Source organism: Amphiprion ocellaris, chromosome 16, assembly GCF_022539595.1.
Source record: "Amphiprion ocellaris isolate individual 3 ecotype Okinawa chromosome 16, ASM2253959v1, whole genome shotgun sequence".
Lineage (NCBI taxonomy): Eukaryota > Metazoa > Chordata > Actinopteri > Pomacentridae > Amphiprion > Amphiprion ocellaris.
In genome coordinates, this window is record NC_072781.1 from 30,215,111 (window position 1) to 30,240,285 (window position 25,175).

At 38.9% G+C, this 25,175-nt stretch overlaps 1 protein-coding gene across 3 annotated transcripts in view; it reads left to right on the forward strand.

The window, feature by feature from the left end:
• Window positions 1–25,175, forward strand: part of gfra1a (gdnf family receptor alpha 1a) — a 144,806-nt gene that overhangs the window by 95,310 nt on the left and 24,321 nt on the right. For all 3 annotated transcript variants that reach the window (XM_023266801.3, XM_023266800.3, XM_023266803.3), the window contains one exon: window positions 8,981–9,162. In XM_023266801.3, the coding sequence (XP_023122569.1) occupies window positions 8,981–9,162 (182 nt within the window). The remainder of the gene's footprint in view (window positions 1–8,980; window positions 9,163–25,175) is intronic.

Genomic DNA, 25,175 nt, shown 5'->3' on the forward strand with positions numbered 1-25,175 from the left:
ATTCTCACAAAATCTGTGTTGCTACTAAAGAGTTATCTTTTTTTTCACTCCTGTTTCTGTTTTCTCAAGCTAAATCACAAAGTATGCTAGTTTTGTGAGTAAAACTATGGGTTAGAGGTTGATAAAATGCCCAGAACAAACCTCTTTTTGAATCTCTCCTTGCTCTTTGGTTCGTTGCTTGAAATGAAATCACCCAGCAAGATATCAGCTAATTTTTAACTGTGTAAATTCTATTAATAACTTTTTGAAAGGCCAAAATGAAACTCTCCTGCTGTCTGATTAATGTGGTATATGTTAAAGGTCATCTGTGGGGAAAAAGGGCGTAAAAACACCACTTTCCATTCCATTTTTTTTCTATTTTTTGCAGCTTAATAAGAACAGGGTGGTGAGTCTGGTCAAGCTGTGTCTGATGCAAGAGTAGCTCTGCAGAGCTTGTTTTGTTTTTGTTTTTTTCCAGCAATTTTTGACTTTCTTAAATTTGATTTGCATGCATGTTGAAGTATAATCTCACCAAAAAATGTGTAATAGCCACAATGATCCACAACACAAAATGGTTTTGATCATAGCTTTGGGTTTTAGCATTTTCACTGGTGTATTTTACCCAAAACATTGATCTTTTCTGAGACCTAAGTAGCTTTCATTCCTGAACATATTTTTATTTTTTACTCAAGCCATGTTTGGGTAAAAAATGTCAAAGAAATTGAATAAAATAGTTTTGATTAAATATGATTTTAAACTCAGATCAGGTTACGTTTTCTGACAGAGCTGCATGTTACAGATGAGTAGTTCAAGTACCACTGGAAAGCTGAAAATCCAACATTTTATAAAAGTTAGTAAGTCTTTTAAGCCTGCTGATGTGTCTTGAGGTTCAGATGGTTAAACCTGCACATTTGCAGGCTGCAGAAAAATGCTGTAAACACAGTATTGTCAAACCATCATCTATTAAGTTGATGACAAACTTATTAGCAAATGACTTCATATATATTCACTCAGAGCAACATTATCATTGACTTGGCACCAATTTTAGCTCTGTGTTTGGTCTCCACCATCACCTGAGGGAAATTTGTGGCTCTTTAGTTGCTAAATGCTTTGCAGTGCTACACTATGTTCACCAGCTAGTTGCTAACTCTGTCTGTTTGGTGTTTGGTCCTGAGCAGGTAGTGTTCAGTGGGTTTGTGGAGCATTTTTCTTCCTGCCAAAAACTAGGTCACACGAGTAGCGACAGTGAACCAAAACAGTAAAGTCACAGAACAAATTGAGCTTAAAACTCACTATAAAGCTCCATTAACCTGAGAAAAGCCACATATTTTGATGATTACATTCTGTAGGTTCATCACAATGAGCAAACCCTTTCAAATAGTGTTCAAATTGCCATTTTATACACTGTAAAAAATAAATTTTAGCTGCTTAAAGTTACATTTAGGTGAAAATTGGTGAGAGTGATGCAGCACACTGACCTCTCTCTAGTTTCAGCCATCAATTTGCACAGTTGCTTTGTTAATGAATCTGTTCGGTATTCGATTGATGAACCAATGAACCGCAAGACACCTGTGTCAAGCAGTCGATTGGTCAGTGTGTGTGTGTGTGTGTGTGTGTGTGTGAGCAGGTGTATGTGTGTGAGTAGAAACCCGTGCACGCTGAGGATAATGAGCTTTAGTCACAATCGGGCGAGTGAGTTGCTGCTGGTGGTTCGGCTGTGCAGGAGCAAAGTGGGCTGTTTGATTTTCCTCTGTCAGAATGACAGTTAGCAGATGAGAAAACAGCAACAAGATGCAGCCTCATTTTCGCCCGACTCTTCTCGCTTTCACTCTCTCATTTGTCTTCTCCTCTTCTATTATCTTTTTTCCCCTCCCTCCCGTGTTTTCTCCGCTCTGTTGTCTTTTTACCAGTCAGGGTTAACGAGATTGGTCTACTGTAGATAATAAGGGCTGCTGCACTCGGCGCCTTAACGTGTGCATCTTCCTCTGCAGATGTGTTCGCTTTTGCATGTTGGCGTGATTTATTTTTTTTGTTCAAGTGTCAGTGTGAGATTTGCAAGATCAAAGGGGGCTAATGTGGGTTAAACCGAGCCCCCTCTATACGTCTGTTATTTGCTTTTTATTCACTGTGAGGAGTCGAGTGAAGTGCAAAGTGGACGAATATGTCTCCTCTGACTTCCCATTATTAGTCTCAATTCTTTATTTTCTCTCTGTCTCATTACAACCCTTTCCCTCTCGCTCCTTCGCTCGCCGATCGCGCTTCGTCTCGCTTCTTTCTGCTCGTCCCGTCTCCCTCCTTTCATGCCCTCCCTCTTTCTGCTCTCATTAAGCTTGCTCAGCAGTAACTGGAACTGACAACTCTGGAGATCCTGACACACGCCGGCTACAGGGTCATAACTAGAGAGAAACTATGAGAAAGAGAGAACAGACAAAAAGGGAGAATATGGAAAAAGAGACAGGACTTTTTGTTCTCATGCTGTACTTTAGATCTTTTGTTCTTTACAGTGGAGAGAGAATTTACATGTGAAACAGACACATATTTGAATTTATCTGCGCTTAATCCAGGAGTTTGCAACCTTTTTGGCTTCTTAAAAACAAACAGTGGTTGTTTCACTGCGTGCATTCTATCTTTAAACTTGGCAGAAGCCTTGAGAATATCTAGCATGATATCTTTTTTCATTCCCATCCTGTAATTTTTCAGAGTTATGCCGTGACCCAGCCCCAGGTTTGGATGCGGCGCTTTAATATTCTCCGGAAGACACCGGAGCTTTAATGTATTCAAAGCTTTTCCAGTGTGATCCTTCCCCATTTCCTGCATATGCAAAGGTCACACCATCCAACATAATTCTAGTATTACAACAAACCTGGTACATGTAAAGTGAGATAAAGTGGTAATGTAGACATCTGTGAGAGGCGCGCTCACTCTGCCGACACCAATGTGCTGCAGCGGGAAGATGATATCATGTTTGTTCGAGTGTTTGCATTGGTGAAGGTTAAGTGAATGTTTGGTTTAGGGCTTTAAAAATGTGTGTCTTCTCACCTTGAAACTGAGGATTTTTGCCTCTGCTTGCAGGTAGGGAGGACTTTGTGTTATTTTAGAGATAGCATTTTTGGATTTTGGTTGTTGGTTATTAGATTGTCACTTATGTCAACAAGGCAGGTGCTGACCCGAAATCTGGATGTCCGGTCGCTTGATCCACAAACAATTCCAGATCTTCTTATTAACATTAACATTATTTAGCAACAATGATTTGTGATGGGCTGCACAGTGGCTACATGGTTAGCACTTTCGCCTTGCAGCTAGAAGATCCCCAGTTTGCATCTCCGCTTTCCCAGGATCTTTTTGCATGGAGTTTGCATGTTCTCCCTGTGCGTGCGTGGGTTTTCTCCAGGTACTCTGGCTTCCTCCCACAGTCCAACAACAAGCTGAGGTTAATTGATAACTCTAAATTGTATGTACGTGTGAATGCGAGCGTGATTGTCATTAGTAGCCACGAGTTAAAACTTCTCAAAACTGCCGAAACCTACTGGTAGATTTTTAAAAATATGCTATTTCCCTTCTTAAAAACACCCCAAATTACAACATTTATCAGAACAAGAAGCAGTAAAAACAGTAACATTAATCACATTTTCAACTTTTCAACTGTCCTTGAACAACTAATCTGTCCCATGCCATTCCTTCAGAAAAAAATATACAAATTTCAGTTGTGATATCTCATCAAAATCGCTTTATTCTACATATCACATTTAAAAATTGGCCAAAAATAGACAATTTTCACCAAATTCTGTAGATAACATAAAATTCTGCACTCCTCGGTTCAGCTGTAAAGCTTTTAGCTACAACTTACCGACTGTGTTTGCAAAAAAAATGTAAATTGTTAAATGTCTATAATATGTAGTCGCCTTTTTGTTTACCAATATTGGTAACACGTGGTGAGAGGCTGTATATGTAGATTCCCTTTTTCTTCTTTCTTGTCATTTTTTAATGATTTATGGCATTTGCTATAGTGCACAAAAGTAATTTTTCAAGTTTTCTGTACTTCTCACTATGGCTGTGCTGTTTCCATAGAGGTGCAGGACTTCATATTGTAGTGAAAAATGCACTTACAATGAGCAAAAATGTCCAGAAAGTGCTTGGGATTGAGAGAGTTAAAACTTTCAAGCCCCTTCTGTTTGAACACATCCTTCTCAGTTGTTGCTGATTCAGGGTTTTAGCTATGAAGACACCATTACAACAGGTTTTCAAGCCCCAGCATCTGATGTAAAGATGCTTTGGAGGTTTGGGACCAATGAGTGGCAAGTTAAACTGACTTGTTTTGGTTTGGTGTCCAAGTCCACAGTCTGGTTGTATTTCTTTAAATCAATCACAGTTATCTTGGACAACACTAAGCCCAGGATGCAACAACAGTGCTCCTTCAAAATATAATATTAACTCGAGGATTGTTTTAGTGTAGTATTTGCATTCACTGAGGCAAGTGCTGTCCAAAGAACTGAGGCCGTCTCATTGCCTGATGATGACAACACTCGCCTTGTTCAGAATGTAGGTTTCTGCTTGGAGGCTGTTGTTTCCTGTAGTGAAGGGGATTTTAAAAATGGTTACTCTCAGATAGTGGAAAGAAAAGGGAATGCTGCATTAGAAAATGACAACTTATACCTCAGCAGTTCAGTGAGTCAGGCTGAGGTTACGTTAAACTGAAGGAGTTCATCGTGGGGTTCAGGTTAGAATCATAACAGACCTTGCATATTCAGAAGTACAAGTGTGAGTAAATAAGTATATGTTTGTGTGGTTTGGGAATACAACCCATTGAATAGTATATCTTGTTTGTTCAGTCTACAAAGGCTGTGAATTGTTTTTATGTATCCTGAGTAAACAGTAGCAGAGGTGCTATTTACTCTGCACTGAACCTGTTGAGGGAAGCCAGAGGCTCTGTGTCTTTGGGTTTATTATGCAAATATGCTCGCGGATTAGTTCTCTGCCCTTAAAGTAATGCTTCTTCAAGTTTAATCTGTAGGGAGAGAGAGAGGTGAAACCATAAAAACCATATCCAAATATGGATAATAGAAAGAATAAAAAACGTATTTGTAATAAAATTTTAAAGAGGAAAAAGAAAAAAACTTTCCTACAGGTATCTTAGGCAGGACTCGTATTTACATTGAAGCACAGGAACATACGTGAAAATAGGCGTCCACTTACTTTTTGCTCCATAGTGTATGAATATATACCAATCAGCCAAAACATTAAAACCAAAAATGTTACAATGACATTACAGTGCAATATCCTGCTTGGACACTTTGTTTTCCTGCATTTATGTGGATGTTACTTTACTGCGGACCAAGCACACCTCTCCTACCAGGATAATGCAACATCTCACATTGCAAAAACTGCTCGAGCTTGAGGTGTTAACTTGGCCTCCAAACCCCCAAATTCAATCCAGTAGAGCATCACTGAAAAACCTGATCCACAGGGACTATACCTTGTATCACCGAGAACCTTTTAATTGGATTTACAAGTATACAAGCTTTAGAGAAGATACAAGACAACGTAGTTTGTAGTTATGCTTCCATTTTAATATCCAAACAAATTCAGAAAAGAAGTGTCAGACAAGCACCTGGCAAAAACATTTCCAAAATATTACAGCTCAGAATCAGTTCAACACACATGCACGTCTGGCATCCCGTGGCTCAATCTGAGATACAAACTGTTTTTTTTCCCACACCGTCATTGTGCCGTGAGTTTACTGTAATTAGGCCTTAGGTGAGGAGACAGAAGAGATAGAAAAGAGCCCATCAACACTTACAATACGCTCATCAGCCTTCTGCTGTCTCGACACAAAGCTGCCAGCCACACACACACACACACACACACACACTCACACTCACACACATAAGCAAAAAGTTAAATATGCACACGCTTGCTTATGAGCAAAGTCGCACACATCAGGGCTGCAGGATATTGACAAAAATTTTCTGCTGAATAATGCATCTCAGAAATGAATGCAATATTTTGACAGCACATTTCCACAGCTGTCTGTACTGTTTTCCCTGCGCTTGTAAAACGTTAAACAAGTCGAGGCGATGAAATTAAGCACGGTTACTGTCGAAATGGAAAGTTTACCCATTTAAGCATCAATACGGGAATTTATCTACCTGACTTGTAATAAATAGAATTGAAACATATCCCCCTCTTTTTTTAGTCATCATAAAATCCAGTTACTAGAGAGATTTTCATCTTCTAATCCAGGTACTCGCGCCACAGTTCTGACCTTTACAGCTCTACGTAGTCTACATAAATGGAAGCTATTATGAGACGTCTGTTTGTCTGATGTCCTGAGGTCAATTCGGCAGAGGAGATGAAGTGAAAGAGTTTCCGGCTTTTCTTAATTCATGATTAATAGTCAGGTTTATTAAATGTGCCGAGTGGAACTAACTCAAAGGTTCTTTCGAGGTCACGGTGGGTTTAATCAGAAGTCAGGAGGAGGGGAAAAAAAGACAAGAAGAGCGGTGTTCAGGAGCTCTGAAGTCAAATATAAGTCAATCCAGTTCGACAGTTTATTCACTCTCCTTTGCACGCTAATATCCAGGTGTCTTGTCCTTGATAGGATTCTGGATCTGTTGTTGAAGAATGTCCAGTAGCTCAAAATCAACATTCTCAGAGATAATCAGATGCATCCAGAAGTTAAGTTGTTGAGGAACTCTGCAGGAATTATAGGACGCTGCCATGCTGTTTTCAGAAAACACCATCAGGAGCAGGTCGCTCTCTGGAGAAATACCTTCACCGTTTTAAACATCTGGAGGTCCTGCAGCCTCTCTTTTGGTTCTGCAATTTAGGGATTAAAGATGCCACACTGCAGAGGTTTGGGTGTGAGTCAGCAAATTTGTTCGCTTCAGGATGAAAAAATCCAGGCACATGGAAGAGATGAGCAACTTTGCTGTCATCAAACCAAAACCAGCTCCATGTGGTTAAGGATGGTCTGATATTTTGTGTCCACAAACAGCTATAAATACCGTGACATCTCCTCTTCATCCTGCACATCCTGCCTCTTAGTCATCCGTCACCAAAATGCTAACAACAGCTCTGTCTACGACCATCTGCTCCGAACTTAACACCTGCCTAGCAAACCTGGAAGCTTAAAAACCTCCTAAAACCTGCTGTAATGATTATTTAACCTTCTGAACCACAAGTAGTTTCTGGGCATTTTTTTCTCCTGGCACATTTTTACTCAGAGTGGGATCATTTTTCACTGCATTATAAAGTCTTTGATGCTGTATGATACAGTTAAAAAGAGAAAAAAAAAAAAAAGAAACAAAGTTGAATTTCTTTGATCATTTATGTTACGAAAAATGTTAAAACCTAGAATCAACATGTACAACATTTTTCCAGTTGCACACAGGTGTTACCAATGCTGTAAAAAATTATGGCTCCACACACTAGAAATATTTTAGTAATTACATTTATCTCTATCATATCTGTTCTATGTAAACACTGCCTGTAGTTCAGCCAAAAAGTCTGTGAATCTCTGTCATGTGACTTTTGGTCGCAGACTTTTGGTCGCAGGCTCTTTGGTTGTGCCAGGCATCACAGAATTTTTATCTTTTTGCAGAATCTTGTTAGAGTAAATGGTTTAATTATTGACTGAATCATGTAGAATAAAGTGATTTTAATGAAAGCCACAATTTATGTTACATTTTGTGACGTAATGGCATATGACAGATGGATAGTTTGAGGACTGTCAGAAAGTTAAAAAACCAACAATTCTTTTACTTTTTACAGTTTCTGGTTCTGTTAAATATGTAATTGAGGCAATTTTTTTTAAAGATGACGTGCCTTTCACACCCACCAATGAGTTTTTGGAGTTCAGACGGTTAATGTAACAAGCCTTCACTGATTCAATATTTCTTAAAAGATTTTATTTAACCTCCAGAAACACAAAGCAGAACCAATCTGGCTGGTGCCAACATCATTCAGAGACAGAACAGCTATTCAGGCTGGGTTCAAATTACACATAAAAGCTAAAAGAATCCTTATAACTTAATAGTATGAGGTGTCTAAAGTGAGTCTGCACCGAGGAGAAAGGAGAGAACAGATCGATTGGTTACTGTGTGAATGAAAAATGATAAACTGTGTGAAAGACACATAAAGTTACTGCTTGTGTTTGCACATTTTGTTTGATTGCTTTTACCGTAAATGTCAAATAGCACCTTGTTTTTTAACTCTCTACTGCTAATTCAGTGTATAGCTGTATTTTTTTTTTACATTTATTTGACATAAAAGTTCTCAGAGAATGCAGTAAAAACCAGTGACCTGATCTGACACTGAATATGTGCCGCACATCATGTATGTAGGACTAACCATGTGTCTTTGCACATGTATGTATGAATATTTCAGTGGGGTTAAAGAGGCGTTATGCAAATCAGCTCTCCGCTGCTTTAGCTCAGCATCAGGGTCATAATTCAGTGTTGGAGGAAAGAATATCATTACGTTCAAACAGCAGCTCTGTAAAGCTCAGCTTTCCTCTGATGTGTGTGTGTGTGTGTGTGTGTGTGTGTGTGTGTGTGTGTGTGTGTGTGTGTGTGTTTTACATCAAAGCCATAGAAAGCTATTAATAGGGCCGCTAATGGACTCTAATGGTAAATAGCCACATCAGCACTCAGGTTTTTGACGGTGCAGTGAATTTATAATGGAGGGACGTGATAACAAAACCTAAGTACCTTCTAACTCTCCTTTAATTGTGGTTGAGGCTGGTGCAATATACAGATTTTATTTTAACTTGGGGACTAACAAGCATGTGATTCATGAGGAGACTCGGCTCGATGATAAACTGACCCTGGTGGGACAAACTAATGCTTCACCAGCTCTCCTCAAACTCTGACTCATCAAGAGAAGCGCATGGAGCCATTAAGATCAAAAAAGCACTCTTAAGTAAATACGCTTCGTGAGAGGATTAGCTTAATTACTCTGAAAGTCATTCCGTGATAATAACTCGCAGGTTTTCCCTCCGCAGGTAACGCCATCCAGGCCTTCGGGAACGGGACGGACGTCGGGGTTTGGCAGCCGATGTCGCCCGTCCAGACCACCACCTCCACCACCACGCCCTACCAAAGAAACCGCGAACGCAACCCCAACACCATCGACAACCACATCAACACAGATCCGGGCATCTACCACTTCTGTGGCAGCCTACAGGTGAGTGGTTCAAGACGGTTCTGAATCCAGTCTCTTTTCAGTAAAGAGAAAGTTTCTACAGATGGTTCAAAGTTACCTCCTGTTTTTTATCTGAACTTTTGATTTTTCCATCCCTTTTCTGTCAGTCCCACTATCCAAATATCTGCAGTGTCTGTTCATCTGCTGCTGCTATCTTACTCCCGGTCTATTTGTGAGTTTAGTAAATGCTATATTTCCTCATCATCGTCTGGCTCACTTTCTGTCTCTTTTAACTCTCAGACAGGCTTCATTTATTTATCTAGAACTGTCACAGTACCAAATATATCAAGTTAAAGCAGTGAATTAAATACAAAAAATAAAGCGAGGGTTGTTCATATTACTAAATGCACAGAATTAACGCAGACCTCTGCAGCTTAAAGCCTTTTTTTCAGCCCATTTTGGTCCTTCAGCTGCACATGGACCCTGCAGCTGCATTAAAGCATAAAGACTTGGACAACATTTACAGCAAACTACCACTTCGGAGTGGCTAAAATGGTTAAAAGTGACTAAAATTCACATGTTCTCTATTATCCAGCAGGAGGCGACTCCTCTGTTTGCAAAATGAAATCAGATTGTATAGACGTCTGGGAGAAATTACCCTATTTCTCACTTGTTTTGTTACCTCAGTAAACATTTTCCTAATGAATTTATGGACTCAAGTCTGCTTCAATATAACATGGAGTTCATTTAGTAAATTATAGTCACATTTAGAGAAAAATATATGATAAAGTGAGGTATATTACATGGTATAGTTGCTTCTGTGTGGTCTATCTTCAATCAGATCTACCTCTGGCTCGTCAGGTCGTGTTTCAGAGATGATGACTGACAAATTCCAAACTGGAGCCTTAAAAAGTCTACAAGCCAATAGGTAGTGTCATCTTTTATATACAGTCTGTGTTTGTTACACAAAACCATCTGACAAATTGCCTTTTGAAAAATGTTTGGAAAAAGGGCATGCACTTTCCAAAAATACTTGGCAGGTGGTTGGATGAACCATCTATTACCATCTATCACGGTCTAACTTCAACTAATTGGATCAATGAAAAGAGAGAGTGCAGAGGAGAAAGGATTGTAAATGTTGGGCTTAGATTTATGAGGTGGACAGAAACACAACTCCAATGGGATGATAACAATGCTAGTGTACGTGGACTATAGGATATCTGTGGTGTTTGAGCATGATTTGTACCTTCGTTTGGTTTGAAAGCTATGCTGTCTTTTGAAAAGTCAGCAAACTGTCCCCATTTTTCAGAGCCAGAAATTGTAAAAAAACAGCAACAGTCATCAGATTTTTAACTACCAGACGGTCTTTGAACTACTCATCTGGGACATGCAATTCCATTGGAAAATATAACCAGAGCTAAGCTTCATTAAAATGTCTTCATTCCACGTGCCTCATATTTTAAAAATTGCCAAAAATAAACTGTTTACTCTGACAAGATTCTGGAAAACAAAAAAAATCTACACTCCACAGCAGAAACTTAGCTATGACAAACAGTCACATTACAAAACTTTTCAGGGACTCTAATGACAAACTAGAATGAACTGCAAGCTGTGTTTTAGTAAGAGACATGTATCGCAACAAATTAAAAATGTAAGTAGTTAATTTTCTATAGTATTTTGAGTCACCATTTTTGGTTTTGAGTGTCGACATCTCTGGGCCATTTAAAAAATGCACACATTAAATGGTTTTCTATTTTTTTGTAAAAATTCAAAGGAATTCAACTATATTTTTCTTCTCTTTATTAATGATTTGTGATTTTGATTTTATTATAGTGCCATTTTAGTTTCAGTTCTCATGTCATCTTGTGCTGTTGCCATAGAAGGGTATGACTTTTATCACAGTAAAAAAAAAAAAGCCCACAGTGAGGAAAAAATGTGTCAGGAGGAATTCAGAGGATTAACGAGAGTAAATATAACAATTATACCTCTTGTAATTATTTAAGTAGTTGTAATTTCTTAATACATACACTACTGTTCAAAAGTTTTGGGTCACTCAGACAGTTTCATGTTTTCCATAAAAACTCACACCTTTCTTCATGTGCCATCAGAACACAGGAGTGATGGTTGCTGGAAATGTTCCTCTGTACCCCTATGGAGATATTCCATTAAAAATCAGCTGTTTCCAGCTACAATAGTCATTTACCACATTAACAATGTCTAGACTGTATTTCTGATTCATTTAATATTATCGTCATTGGAAAAAAAATGCTTTTCTTTCAGAAAGAAGGACATTTCTACGTGACCCCAAACTTTTGAACGGTAATGTAGTTCCAGATATTACTTTTCTGTCATATTGGTACATGAAAATACTACTTTAAACTCGTCTTTTGCAGCATCAAGACATTAGTTAACATGACCATTTATCCTCCACCTGTTATTTTTCTGTATTCGTCCTGCTCTGGATTGCTCAGTGCATCATTCCAACGACCGACACACTCATGTATACAACCATGTACCCGAACACTGCATGCCCCACTGTGCACAACAAGGCTGTGGAAGTGTGTTTCTCGGTTGGAGCAGCCACTCCTGCTCTACAGGAACAGCAGTTATGTGGCTGATGAAACAGGGGGATCACTCGCAGCAATCCTGAACACCAGTGATGGGCTCCTCCTGGGTCAGGGAGGAAGTGAGGATAGTACTGTCATTACTGGCAAAGCGATGACAGGGGCTCCCAGAGCCATTTCACATGTAATAATACTGCAGCAACCGATGCTGCGTTGTAAAAACCACCAAAGTTATTGTTTACGGACACTTACGGAAAATCCTCCCACAGACTCAAACAGGGATCCTCCTTTATCATTTCTGTTTGCAAACACAAATGTGAACTATAAACAACGCTTTTTATGTTTATGTGCTGTTTGTTTATGATGCTCCATGTTGTTGCAGTCATTACATACTGTGATGCAGAGTTTCTGACTGGTTTTTCTTTTCTTAGGAGCTCAACACAGTGTTTTGTCTTTGCTGCAGCTTCAACCAGTCTGCAAATATTTAAACTTATAAACATCTAAAAGGTGTTTTTTAACGCATGAACTGGTGGTTGGTTTCAGCAGGAGAAGATGGACATTTTGATGGAAATTTGTGTCAGACATTCACTTATTTATACATCTAGCAAATAGAAAGCAACATAAACAAGAAAAGCACTCAGAGAGCGTAATACACCGCCAAGGCTGTTCATTCTCCCATATGGCATTGTCAGAAATGCAGCAAACAAAATTACCTTATGCTGAGCACAGGCGTGTGTTATACATGTGTACATTATGTACGGATACCAAATCACATGACCTAAATATGTAGCGGGCGGCGGGAATTGATGGGACTTGGAAACACCCCCACAATTTAATCAATTGTTCCTTGTATCATTTCTGACGGATAAGTCCTGATAACTCCACAGCAGTGGATTTGTAGTAGGATCACAATCATGTGATCGTCAGCAGGCAGCTGACGTAGTGTTCACTTGTTGTCATAGTTACATTGATGCCAGGACACTATCTCACAATGATACAGAAATTTTTAACAATTCCATGGATCCAGACTTTAAGCTGCATCACTGCCAAAATCTAATCACTTGGTCCTTGTGTCATTTCTGACCTTCCCTGAAAATTTCATCCAAATGCGTTTCTCTGTTTTTGAGTAATGTTGCTAACAAACAGACGGACAGACAGACAAAGCAACACCGATCGTCGCATAACTCCACTGCATTCCTTGGCGGAGTAATAATCATGTTTCTGGCCACCTGATAAATCTAACCCCAATATTGACTCTTTTTGCTTTTTATCATTTTCTGAAGAAAATATTTGGCATTTTAGCTGTTTAGCTGCCACTCCCTAACTGTCTTTCTGCGCTTCATTCCTGTTTTATCCCAGCTTTACTGCTGCTTTTACTAAAACATGGGTTAATTACTGCAACAAGAGTGAATCGCAGCAGTAAAACTGTGAGTTGTAAAGCTGAAACAATGAACTGAAAGACTCTTAAATGATCAGTAGAGTTGAAGGAAATCTCATAATTCTCTGAGTGTGTTATTTTCAATGACTCATTCTCATTAAAAGTTCTTTCTGTGTCAGTCTAAATAAAAAAAATAATTAATGCAGATTTAAAGTTAGAGTCGCAGTAATCATAATAAAGTGAGCACCTGACTGAGACCAGAAAAACACCAATAACATCAAGAGAATGATGTGTTTAGCATCTTCTTCCAATTAAAGGGCTGCTGTCATTCATCCAACCAATTTGAATTCTTCTTTACAGCCAAATCAATGTCTATTTGGCAGGTTTTAATGTTTCACGGCTGCACTTTTGTGAGCAAAACCGTAACACTAACGTCAGTTCATCCTTGCTGACCCGTGTCAGTAAATTTGGAAATGATACCAGGCTGCAAATGTTGGCATTTAAGTGATTCACGCATACTTTTGGTTAGATTTCGGACATAGATTGTGCTATTTAATTTAGAATTCAGCCCTCTGAACACCAAAACCTGCCGCTATGACTGAAAAGCATGTTGTCTTTTAAAGAACTACAAAAATTACACCACCTATCAAAGCTAGTAACTGTCACAACAGAAAAAAAAAATGTATATTCAACTTTCCCACAGTCCTTGAACTACTCATCTGTGATTGGCACTTCATGTTGAAAAACGGCATGAAACCTAATCTTAAAAACATCATATTTCAGGCAAATAATACGTCTCATTTAAAAATTTGCCACACATAAAGTCATTAATCAGATTCTGTGGAAAGACTAAAATTCTGCATTTCTCACTGCCATTAATGAGTGAGCTACGACCAACAGTCATGTGACAAAGATTCAGAGACTATTTGGCTGAACTGCAGGCAGTGTTGACAAAAGGCAGTTGGAATAAGTATAGAAAGAAACACTATCTATAGTATGTACAGCCACCATTTATTCCAGTAGGTTTTGTCTTTTTGTCAGAGAAATTCAACTTTTGTTGTCCTCTTTTATGATTTATGGCATCATAACTGCCTCATACTGCACAGCAGACATTTCTAAGTTCCCCCTACTTCTAGTTATGGTTGTGCTGCTTCCATAGAGGTGCAGGAGTTTATATTTCAGTGAAAAATGAGTCCACGGTGAGTAAACTCGCCGGCAGGTTTGAAAGCTGTCTCTAAAATTACACCATTTATCAGAGCCACAGACTGTAAAAACAGAGAGAATGATCTGTGACATGCTGTTCTATCAAGAATCTTAACCAAACCCAATCTGAAAAACATGTTTTCTTCATCTAATTCACTTTATTCTACACGTTTTGCTGTACAATTTGCCAAAAATAAACCATTTGCACCAAATCCTGATTGGTACCACCATTAAGCCTTTTGTGACTCAACAGCCATGTGACATTAATTCAGAGAGTTGTAGATGTTCAATCCAGGTATTTTTTAATTCTTACAAGACGAACAAGAAAAGCACTTAAAGAGTGCAGTACTCCACCAATGCTGCTCAGTCATTGTATCATTTCTGACAGATGAAATCTTTAATAAAAAATAACCTTTAGCTGAGCACAGGCGTGTGTAATGCTTGTTCTGTATTGATACTGAATGGCATGGCCAAAAAATGTAGTGGGATCCTGGAATTGATGGGACTCGGAAACACCCTCACAATTTAATCAAGTGTTCCTTGTGTCATTTTGGATGGATAAGTCCTGATAAGGCCGCAGCAGTGGATTTGTAGTAGGATCTCAATCATCTGATCATCAGCAGGCAGCTGATGTCGTGTTCACTTGTCATAGTTACAATGACACCGTGCTGCTATCTCGCAATGACACAGAAATCTTTAACAAATCCATGGATCCACACTATAAGCCACATCACTGCCAAAATCTAATCACTTGGTCCTTGTGTCATTTCTGACCTTCCCTGAAAATTTAATCTAAATCCATTCGTCCATTTTTCAGTAATTTTGTGCATAGACAAACATACGCCGATCGTTACATAACTCCGCCGCATTCGTTGGCGTAGTAATAATTGAAGAAATTCATGATTTATGGCATTAAAGCTTTGGTAAGGCATACATAAAACATCTTTTAGTTTTCTCTATATGTAGTCTTGGTTGTTCTGTTTCAATAGAGATGCAGGACTTTATATTGCAGTGAAAAATGAGCCAGCAGTGAATAAAAAGGCTCAATAGTACAGCCCCAGCTGCACACTGGCTTGGTGGTTAGCACTTTGGCCTTGCAGCTAGAAGATCCCTGGTTCGCATCCCGGCCTTCCTGGGATCTTTCTGCATGGAGTTTGCATGTTCTCTCTGGGTTCTCCGGCTTCCTCCCACAGTCCAAAAACAAGCTGAGGTTGATTGGTGACTCTAAATTGCCCGTAGGTGTGAATGTGAGTTTGATTGTTTGTTTGTATATGTAGCCCTGTGACAGACTGGTGACCTGTCCAGGGTGTCCCCTGCCTTCACCCTAAGTCAGCTGGGATGGACTCCAGCCCCCCCACAATCCTAATGAGGATTTAGCGGTGTATAGATGATGGATGGATGGATGGATGGATGGATGGAAGTACAGCCCCACTATTGGAGTAGTTCTGCATGTATTTGTAGACAAACCTGCGTATATGCAGCAGTTCAGTCCTGCAAGTTTAGTTTCCACAGATAGATACCGGAGATAGATGCATTTACACACTCAAGCCTGCACACACAAATACACACAAATGCAAGCGCACTCATACATGCACACACTCACACACACACACACATAGTCTGCACTGATAATGAGCTTTGGTGGTGTACTGATGCGTATGTGCTGTTGGCACTGCTCTGATAGCACGTCAAATACAAGTTAATGAGAGAGTTGTTGTGTTTAACCACTTTTCTGGTGTGTGTCTGTGTGTTCCTCGGTATACTGGGGTGTGCACATAGGAGTGTGCATGTCATTGTGTGTGTGTGTGTGTGTGTGTGTGTGTGTGTGTGTGTGTGTGTGTGTGTGTGTGTGTGTGTGTGTGTTGGTATTTGTGGTTTAACGGGACATTTGACCTGACTACACACCGACATTCCAGGGACCTTAGGGGATTATAAGGACTATGCCGAAGTCCCCATAATTCAGAGAGTGTATTTGCATTTGTTAGTGTCTAAACAACATAATTTCTCATTTTCATTGAAAGTCCTTATGTACCACTTGACCTGACTTTCAGTGTATCCCAGTGTATAGAACAGCGCACCCTAGTTCAAGGTCCTGTAATGCACCTTCTTACACATTTTTGATACACACGGTGCAAATTCGGCGGGTTCTATTGTGATTGGCTGGTTCGAATTTGTGGGCGTGGCCTACAGGGCGTTGGCTTTAAGCTCCGCCCACACACACTTTGGGTCCGGCTAATACACCTTCCCTTTAAAAGTTAAATCACACAGTAGCATGTCCGAGTGGATATCCACAATTCTGGAGGAATAAATACACACAGGTAAGCTTTAAAACTTGTAAATTGGCTAATTTTTTGTTTGAGAAAGATTTTTGCAAGTAACAGCACCTTATAAAAGACACTGTGTGTTAACAGATGTGCACTCAGGTAGAGAGCTAGCGTTAGCTGCAGCTAACGTTAGCTGCAGCTAACATTAGCTCCTGGGTAGGCTGGTGGAGATGAGACTGCTAGCTGCAATTAGCCACTTCTTTTTCACAAAAGAGAAGTAACATGAGGAGGTATGATGTTATGCTCTATTGTATTTAACTGTCAGGCTGTAGTGATGTGTTTTTGTTGACATGTGGAAGCTGAGCTAAGGTCTGGAGAGTCTGTAGTTTTAAGTTTTGGAGAGGGCCTCCTTGTTAAGCAGCACGTAGGGAGTAATTTTTCTCTGTGTTAGTGAAGAGGACCGCAGGTGAGGGAGAGGAGAGAAGTAGCTAACACTACACTGCTCTGGTTTGGTGAGTTGTGACTGAAAACAAGTAAGAAACAATGGAGGGAATGTGTAATACTTTCTTTGTGGTAAATTAGTTAGGTAAGCTGTGGCTGGGCCTCTGTTTTTAGCCAAACCTTGTGCTGCTTGTGCTCTTTTATGCTCTTGTATGCTTAAACAGGTAGATAACAGATTTTACCATAGAGGTAATTTGGCTCCTTTTAAGTGGTCTTATTAAACTGTAAAGTGAGATGCAAGAAAAATGTGTTATGTTAATGTTTGTTTTGATTTGAAAATTACCTGTAATGTACATGCCAGGCCTAAATCTTTTCATTAGCTAAGGACAAGGATGAACTGTGAGTGCAGTTTATATTTGAATTTGATCCTTCTGGGAATGCCAGTTTGAACTACATAATGCTTTTTTTTTGATGAAACAAGCTGAGACTGTTTTCTTGTATTCTCTATTGTTGTTGTCATTAACTAGTTGCTTTTGGGTAACAGTAAGAACATAATCAGATGTCAGAAGCAGTTCAGTAGCAACATTCTAAGCCTTGGTCCTTATCTCACTGAAGGATCCAAGTGTTTTTTCCCACATCATGATAAAAGGGGCTGAGCGTGTTTCTTCCAGCTGTTTGAAACTACTGATTGATTATGAGTTTAATACCTGCAGCATCAGAGAGCAGTAGGATCAATATTTGTGTCTGCAAAGAAAGAAAATTGCTGCATTTACACACAGAGCAACAGTAGTAACTTCAATAATTAGGTTTAACCATAAATTATATTGTATTATTGAAAAAGGGCCCATCAGGATCTAACAGCAGGCCATACTCTTTGATTTTATGCTATTAATTAAGTTTTAGTCTGTTAATACATTACAACAAATATTGCATGCTTACCGCAGCACTCTCTAGCAACCAATCTCTGTCTGAAAAAATGGAATGCCGTCACTTTAATGGATGAACGAAGTAATGTTTCATGTCCTGTATCTGAAAGGAGTTTTAGAAACTAATGTTGTGGGTGATTTTGTATACTGTGGGATAGCACTATATGTCTTCTTAAAGCTTAGAGTCAGAATGAATTGGAGTCACTGGTCCAACTCAGTTTTACATTACAACAAACATTATCCTTCTCTATTTAAAGTGTAATTCTTGTGCAGACTCTCACCTGACCTTCTCTTTGGTAATAAAAAAAGTATTGCTACACTTAATATTGGTCCTTTTGCATATGGAATGAAATAATTGTAGTTGGTGACACATAGATTTCTGAAGGAACAATAAATAAAATGTGAACGCTGCTGTTGTGAAGACATCCACTGGATTCTATCCGTATCTTATAAGTATGTTACTGGTTTGTACAGCGAAAGATTTCAGTGCTTTGATAAAGCTTGTCTCTACAGATAAATATGATAACTTGACAGTCATCTTCCTTGATAATTCAGGATTTTGATGCAGGGCAGTTAAAATGCAACGGCGAAGACGTATAAATCCAAAGGAGGATGCAAAATTTTATGTTACTGCTGGAAGGGACAAAGCGGGACTTGACATCCAATACATCAGTGCCTTCAAAGGTATGTTGACTCTTGCTAATGTTTACAATTAAACTTGAATTTGTGGCCTGACTTTTCTCTTGATTTCTTTATTATTAACTAGGACGTGGCATCTTCGCAACTACTCCATTTGAAAAAGGAGAGTTTTTGCTGGAGTATCGAGGTGAACTAATAAACAAGCAGGAATGCGAGAAGAGACAGAGGCTTTACCACAGCAGTCTTAAAGTGTTCATGTTCGAGTTCCGTTTTAATGGAAAACTGTGGTGGTATGTATTATGCTGATGGTTTCGCCAGTCAGAATGAAATTATATATTGCTATGGTGTGTTTGTGGAAATTATTTACAAAACGCTCTTCCATCAATCAACTTCATAAGCATGTTAAGTATAGACAGTGAATGATTTGTAATTAAATGTCAAGTGTTATGTTTGTGTAGCGTTGATGCTGCAAAAGAGGATGGATCACTTGGAAGACTTGTAAATGATGACCATATCAACCCTAACACCAAGATGAAGTACTTCAGCGTGCAAGGAAAGCCCCATCTATGTTTGTTTGCAATACGGGACATAAGTCCAGGAGAGGAGATCACCTATAATTATGGTGATTCAGACTGGCCATGGAGGAGCAAGGTCGGCAAATTTTTCTTTTCAGATAGTTCTCCTAGAGGAAATGTTTTAACCACAGAAAAAAATTGTTACATAACACTTTATATTCTCCATCTAGCTGTAGTTTTTTTCCCCGCATGATCTCATTAGTCTGGTTTTGTTTATGAACAGCTTCAGAAATATGGAAGATTGTCTTTAGATGGGCAATGCACTATAGTATCATCTACATCAAAAACATCTTTGCAAAAAGCACAAAAAGTTGACATTCACAAAATCTCACACGGAGAAAATTGTTTCATCAAATCAGTTACATTACTGTTGTGGTTTTTGTTGTTGTTGTTCAGTTGTTGTGTTGTTTTTTTTTTTTTTTTTTTGCAGGATCTCGATGAGGAAATGCCTCAGAAAAGTCCAGAGACCGAAAGTCTCCCATCAACAAAAGAAGTTGTTGAACAGGTATATCTTAATGGAAGAAAGATTTTCATCTTGCACTGTACATCGTAATCAAACTATCCAGAGAGGTTCATAACAATGTTTTGCCACCATTACTTTGTATTAACAGTAGGATGTTTCATTGTCCGAATTTCAGATATCCTCCTGACTGTTAGATTATCTGTATTTTTAATGTATCTCTCTTCCATGCATGATCTGCAGAAGAAGACAAGTGAGAAAATCCAGACAAGTCCAGTGCTTGATGTACCCACCGTGGTTGGAAAGGTAGGTTAAATCCAGTATGCTAATCAGTGTCAGAATTTGTAGCACAAAGTTAAGTCTAACAACATGGTCATTGGTGCAGTGTGAGAGCACATTCATATTCATGTAGTGGGCTTACATGGACAATGGTATGTGAGGACAATCTCACAAGATGCTTTTCAAAGTGTGGGTCAGTATAACATCTGAGTGTGTGTGTATGTGTATTAAGCCATAATCCACCCAAATATGACTTGGGAGGACTGTATAGTGTTTAAAGGTTCCTTCCTCTGGTGGGTGGATGGTAATGGAATCACTTTGGTCTGTATGAATACCTGGACAACCTGAATTTGATCTATATGTTAGCTTAATTCTTATGGTCAGTATTGTTCGACACGTCAGGATGTAGACCAAGACACCAGTCATAATTATGTTGCAAGAAAAGATCCTATTTACAATGAATCAGTGCAAATTCATCAGCTACAAAGGCACAGCATCTCCCTGCAAAACGCTTCTGGCCACCTCTTTCAGATAGCATGGGTCCATTCTAGGACATGGACTGTCAGAGATTAAAAAAAAGTATCAAATTCATCAGTTACAATTAACCAAGATAATTATAGTTTTAGTCGTCTGCAGATTGTAGTCAGCTAACCAGTCAGTTGACTAAAAACACATGTATAGTACATTTTCCTCCCTACCAAACATTCAGAATCACCTTCACTTAATGTCACACAGAGAACATCATTTTGTCAAACTATTTTTAACTTTTGCAGGCTCTCGATGAGAAAATAATTCAGGAAACTCCCAAGACCACAAGTTCCACATCAACAAATGAAACTGTTGAACAGGTATATCCATATCTTAATGGAAGATAGATTTTCATCTTGTACTTTGCATCTTACAAACTGTCCAGAGAGATTCATAATAACATTTTCTTGGTATTGTACCTCTCTTTTATACATTATCTACTACAGATGACAAGTGACAATAGCCAGATTGAAATGGCTATGAGCAACTTGAGCCAGGCAAGGCCAGTGCTTGACCTAGTCACCAGAGTTGAAAAGGTAAATTACATTTATTTTTCCAATTAATGTCATTACTTGAGGCACAATATTATGTTTTCTAATGTGGTCATTTTTGGAGTGTGTGTGTTCATTCACATTCATGTAGTGTGGATTATGCGGACGATGGTTTGTAAGGACAATCTCACAAGATGTTATTCAAAGTGTAGATCAGTACAACATCTGAGTGTGTGTGTATTAAACTGTGAACCACCCAAATATGACTTGGGGGGACTGTAGCATTTAAAGGTTCCTTCCTCTGGTGGGGGGATGGTAATGGAATCACTTTGGTTTGTATTAACAACTGAACAACCTGCATTTGATCTGTATGTTAGTTTAATACTTATGGTCAGTGTTGTTGGACACATGGCAGGATGTAGACCTAGACCCAGGATTTTCAAATGTAACGAAAGAATCAAATATCAAATTCATCACTTACAATTAACTTAGAAAATTATAATTGTAGTGGTGTGCAGACTATAGTCAATTGACCAGTCGGTCACTTCTATAGTGTATTTTCCTTCCTACCAAACATTCAGAATCATAGCCATGATGACCTTCACTTAATCATACAGAGAACATCCTTTCTTGAAATGAATTATAATACTCTCATCTTCTTTTTGCAGGATCTTGATGAGGAAATGCCTCAGAAGAGTCCAGAGACCACAAATTCCCCATCAAGAAAGGAAGTTGTTGAACAGGTATAACTTAATGGAAGAAAGATTTTCATCTTGCACTTTACATCATAATGAAACTATCCAGAGAGGTTCATAACAATGTTTTGCCACCATTACTTTGTATTAACTGTAGGATGTTTCATTGTCCAAAATTCAGATATCCTCCTGACTGTTAGATTCTCTGTATTTTACTGTATCTCTCTTCCATGCATGATCTGCTGCAGATGACGAATGAGAAAAGCCAGATTGAGAGGACTGTGAGTGACCTGAACCAGACAAGTTCAGTACTTGATGTACTCACTGTGGTTGGAAAGGTAGGTTAAATCCAGTGTGCTAATCAATGTCAGAATTTGTGGCACACAGTTAAGTCTAACAGCATGGTCACTGCTGCAGTGTGAGAGCACATTCATATTCATGTAGTGTGGCTTACATGGACAATGGTATGTGAGGACAATCTCACAAGATGCTTTTCAAAGTGTGGGTCAGTATAACATCTGAGTGTGTGTGTGTGTGTGTGTGTATTAAGCCATAATCCACCCAAATATGACTTGGGAGGACTTTAGTGTTTAAAGGTTCCTTCCTCTGGTGGGGGGATGGTAATGGAATCACTTTGGTCTGTATGAATACCTGGACAACCTGAATTTGATCTATATGTTAGCTTAATTCTTATGGTCAGTGTTGTTCGACACATGTCAGGATGTGGACCCAGACACCAGTCATAATTATGTTGCAAGAAAAGATCCTATTTAGAATGAATCAGTGCAAATTCATCAGCTACAAAGGCACAGCATCTCCCTGCAAAAATCTTCTGGCCACCTTTTTAAGATAGAATGGGACCATTCTCCCAAACTGATTTTCAGATTTTAAGAAAGAATCAAACATCAAATTCATCAGCTACAATCAACTTAGAAAATCATAGTTCTAGTGGTCTGCAGACTATAGTCAATTGACCAGTCGGTCACTTCTATAGTGTATTTTCCTTCCTACCAAACATTCAGAATCATAGCCATGATGACCTTCACTTAATCTTACAGAGAACTTCCTTTCTTGAAATGAATTATAATACTGTCATCTTTTTTTTGCAGGATCTCGATGAGGAAATGCCTCAGAAGAGTCCAGAGACCACAAATTCCCCATCAACAAAGGAAGTTGTTGAACAGGTATATCTTAATGGAAGAAAGATTTTCATCTTGCACTTTACATCATAATGAAACTATCCAGAAAGGTTCATAATGTTTTGCCACCATTACTTTGTATTAACAGTAGCATGTTTCATTGTCCAAACTTCAGATGTCCTCCTGATTGTTAGATTCTCTGTTTTTTTACCGTATCTCTCTTCCATGCATGATCTGCTGCAGATGACAAGTCACAAAAGCCAGATTGAGAGGACTGTAAGTGAACTGAACCAGACAAGTCCAATGCTTGATGTACTCACCGTGGTTGGAAAGGTAGGTTAAATCCAGCGTGCTAATCAATGTCAGAATTTGTGGCACACAGTTAAGTCTAACAATATGGTCATTGGTGCAGTGTGAGAGCACATTCATATTCATGTAGTGTGGCTTACATGGACAATGGTATGTGAGGACAATCTCACAAGATGCTTTTCAAAGTGTGGGTCAGTATAACATCTGAGTGTGTGTGTGTGTGTGTATTAAGCCATAATCCACCCAAATATGACTTGGGAGGACTTTAGTGTTTAAAGGTTCCTTCCTCTGGTGGGGGGATGGTAATGGAATCCCTTTGGTCTGTATGAATACCCGGACAACCTGTATTTGATCTATATGTTAGCTTAATTCTTATGGTCAGTGTTGTTCGACACGTCAGGATGTAGGCCCAGACACCAGTCATAATTATGTTGGAAGAAAAGATCCTATTTAGAATGAATCAGTGCAAATTCATCAGCTACAAAGACACAGCATCTCCCTGCAAATTCTTCTGGCCACCTCTTTCAGATAGAATGGGACCATTCTCCCAAATTGATTTTCAGATTTAAAGAAAGAATCAAATATCAAATTCATCAGTTACAATCAACTTAGAAAATCATAGTTCTAGTGGTCTGCAGACGATAGTCAATTGACCAATCGGTCACTTCTATAGTGTATTTTCCTTCCTACCAAACATTCAGAATCATAGCCATGATGACCTTCACTTAATCTTACAGAGAACTTCCTTTCTTGAAATGAATTATAATACTGTCATCTTCTTTTTGCAGGATCTCGATGAGGAAATGCCTCAGAAGAGTCCAGACACCACAAATTCCCCATCAACAAAGGAAGTTGTCGAACAGGTATATCTTAATGGAAGAAAGATTTTCATCCCACACTTTACATCGTAATGAAACTATCCAGAGAGCTTCATAACAATGTTTTGCCACCATTATTTTGTATTAACAGTAGCATGTTTCATTGTCCAAACTTCAGATATCCTCCTGACTGTTAGATTCTCTGTATTTTTACCGTATCTCTCTTCCATGCATGATCTGCTGCAGATGACAAGTCACAAAAGCCAGATTGAGTGGACTGTAAGTGACCTGAACCAGACAAGTCCAATGCTTGATGTACTCACTGTGGTTGGAAAGGTAGGTTAAATCCAGTGTGCTAATCAATGTCAGAATTTGTGGCACACAGTTAAGTCTAACAAAATGGTCATTGGTGCAGTGAGTGCATATTCATATTCATGTAGTGTGGCTTACATAGACAAAGGCATGTGAGGACAATCTCACAACATGTTTTTCAAAGTGTGGGTCAGTATAACATCTATGTGTGTATTAAGCCATAATCCACCCAAATATGACTTGGGAGGACTTTAGTGTTTAAATTATCCTTCCTCTGGTGGGGGGATGGTAATGGAATCACTTTGGTCTGTATGAATACCCGGACAACCTGTATTTGATCTGTATGTTAGCTTAATTCTTATGGTCAGTGTTGTTCGACACGTCAGGATGTAGGCCCAGACACCAGTCATAATTATGTTGGAAGAAAAGATCCTATTTAGAATGAATCTGCAAATTCATCAGCTACAAAGGCACAGCATCTCCCTGCAAATTCTTCTGGCCACCTCTTTCAGATAGAATGGGACCATTCTCCCAAATTGATTTTCAGATTTAAAGAAAGAATCAAATATCAAATTCATCAGTTACAATCAACTTAGAAAATCATAGTTCTAGTGGTCTGCAGACCATAGTCAATTGACCAATCGGTCACTTCTATAGTGTATTTTCCTTCCTACCAAACATTCAGAATCATAGCCATGATGACCTTCACTTAATCTTACAGAGAACTTCCTTTCTTGAAATGAATTATAATACTGTCATCTTCTTTTTGCAGGATCTCGATGAGGAAATGCCTCAGAAGAGTCCAGACATCACAAATTCCCCATCAACAAAGGAAGTTGTTGAACAGGTATATCTTAATGGAAGAAAGATTTTCATCCCACACTTTACATCGTAATGAAACTATCCAGAGAGGTTCATAACAATGTTTTGCCACCATTATTTTGTATTAACAGTAGCATGTTTCATTGTCCAAACTTCAGATATCCTCCTGACTGTTAGATTCTCTGTATTTTTACCGTATCTCTCTTCCATGC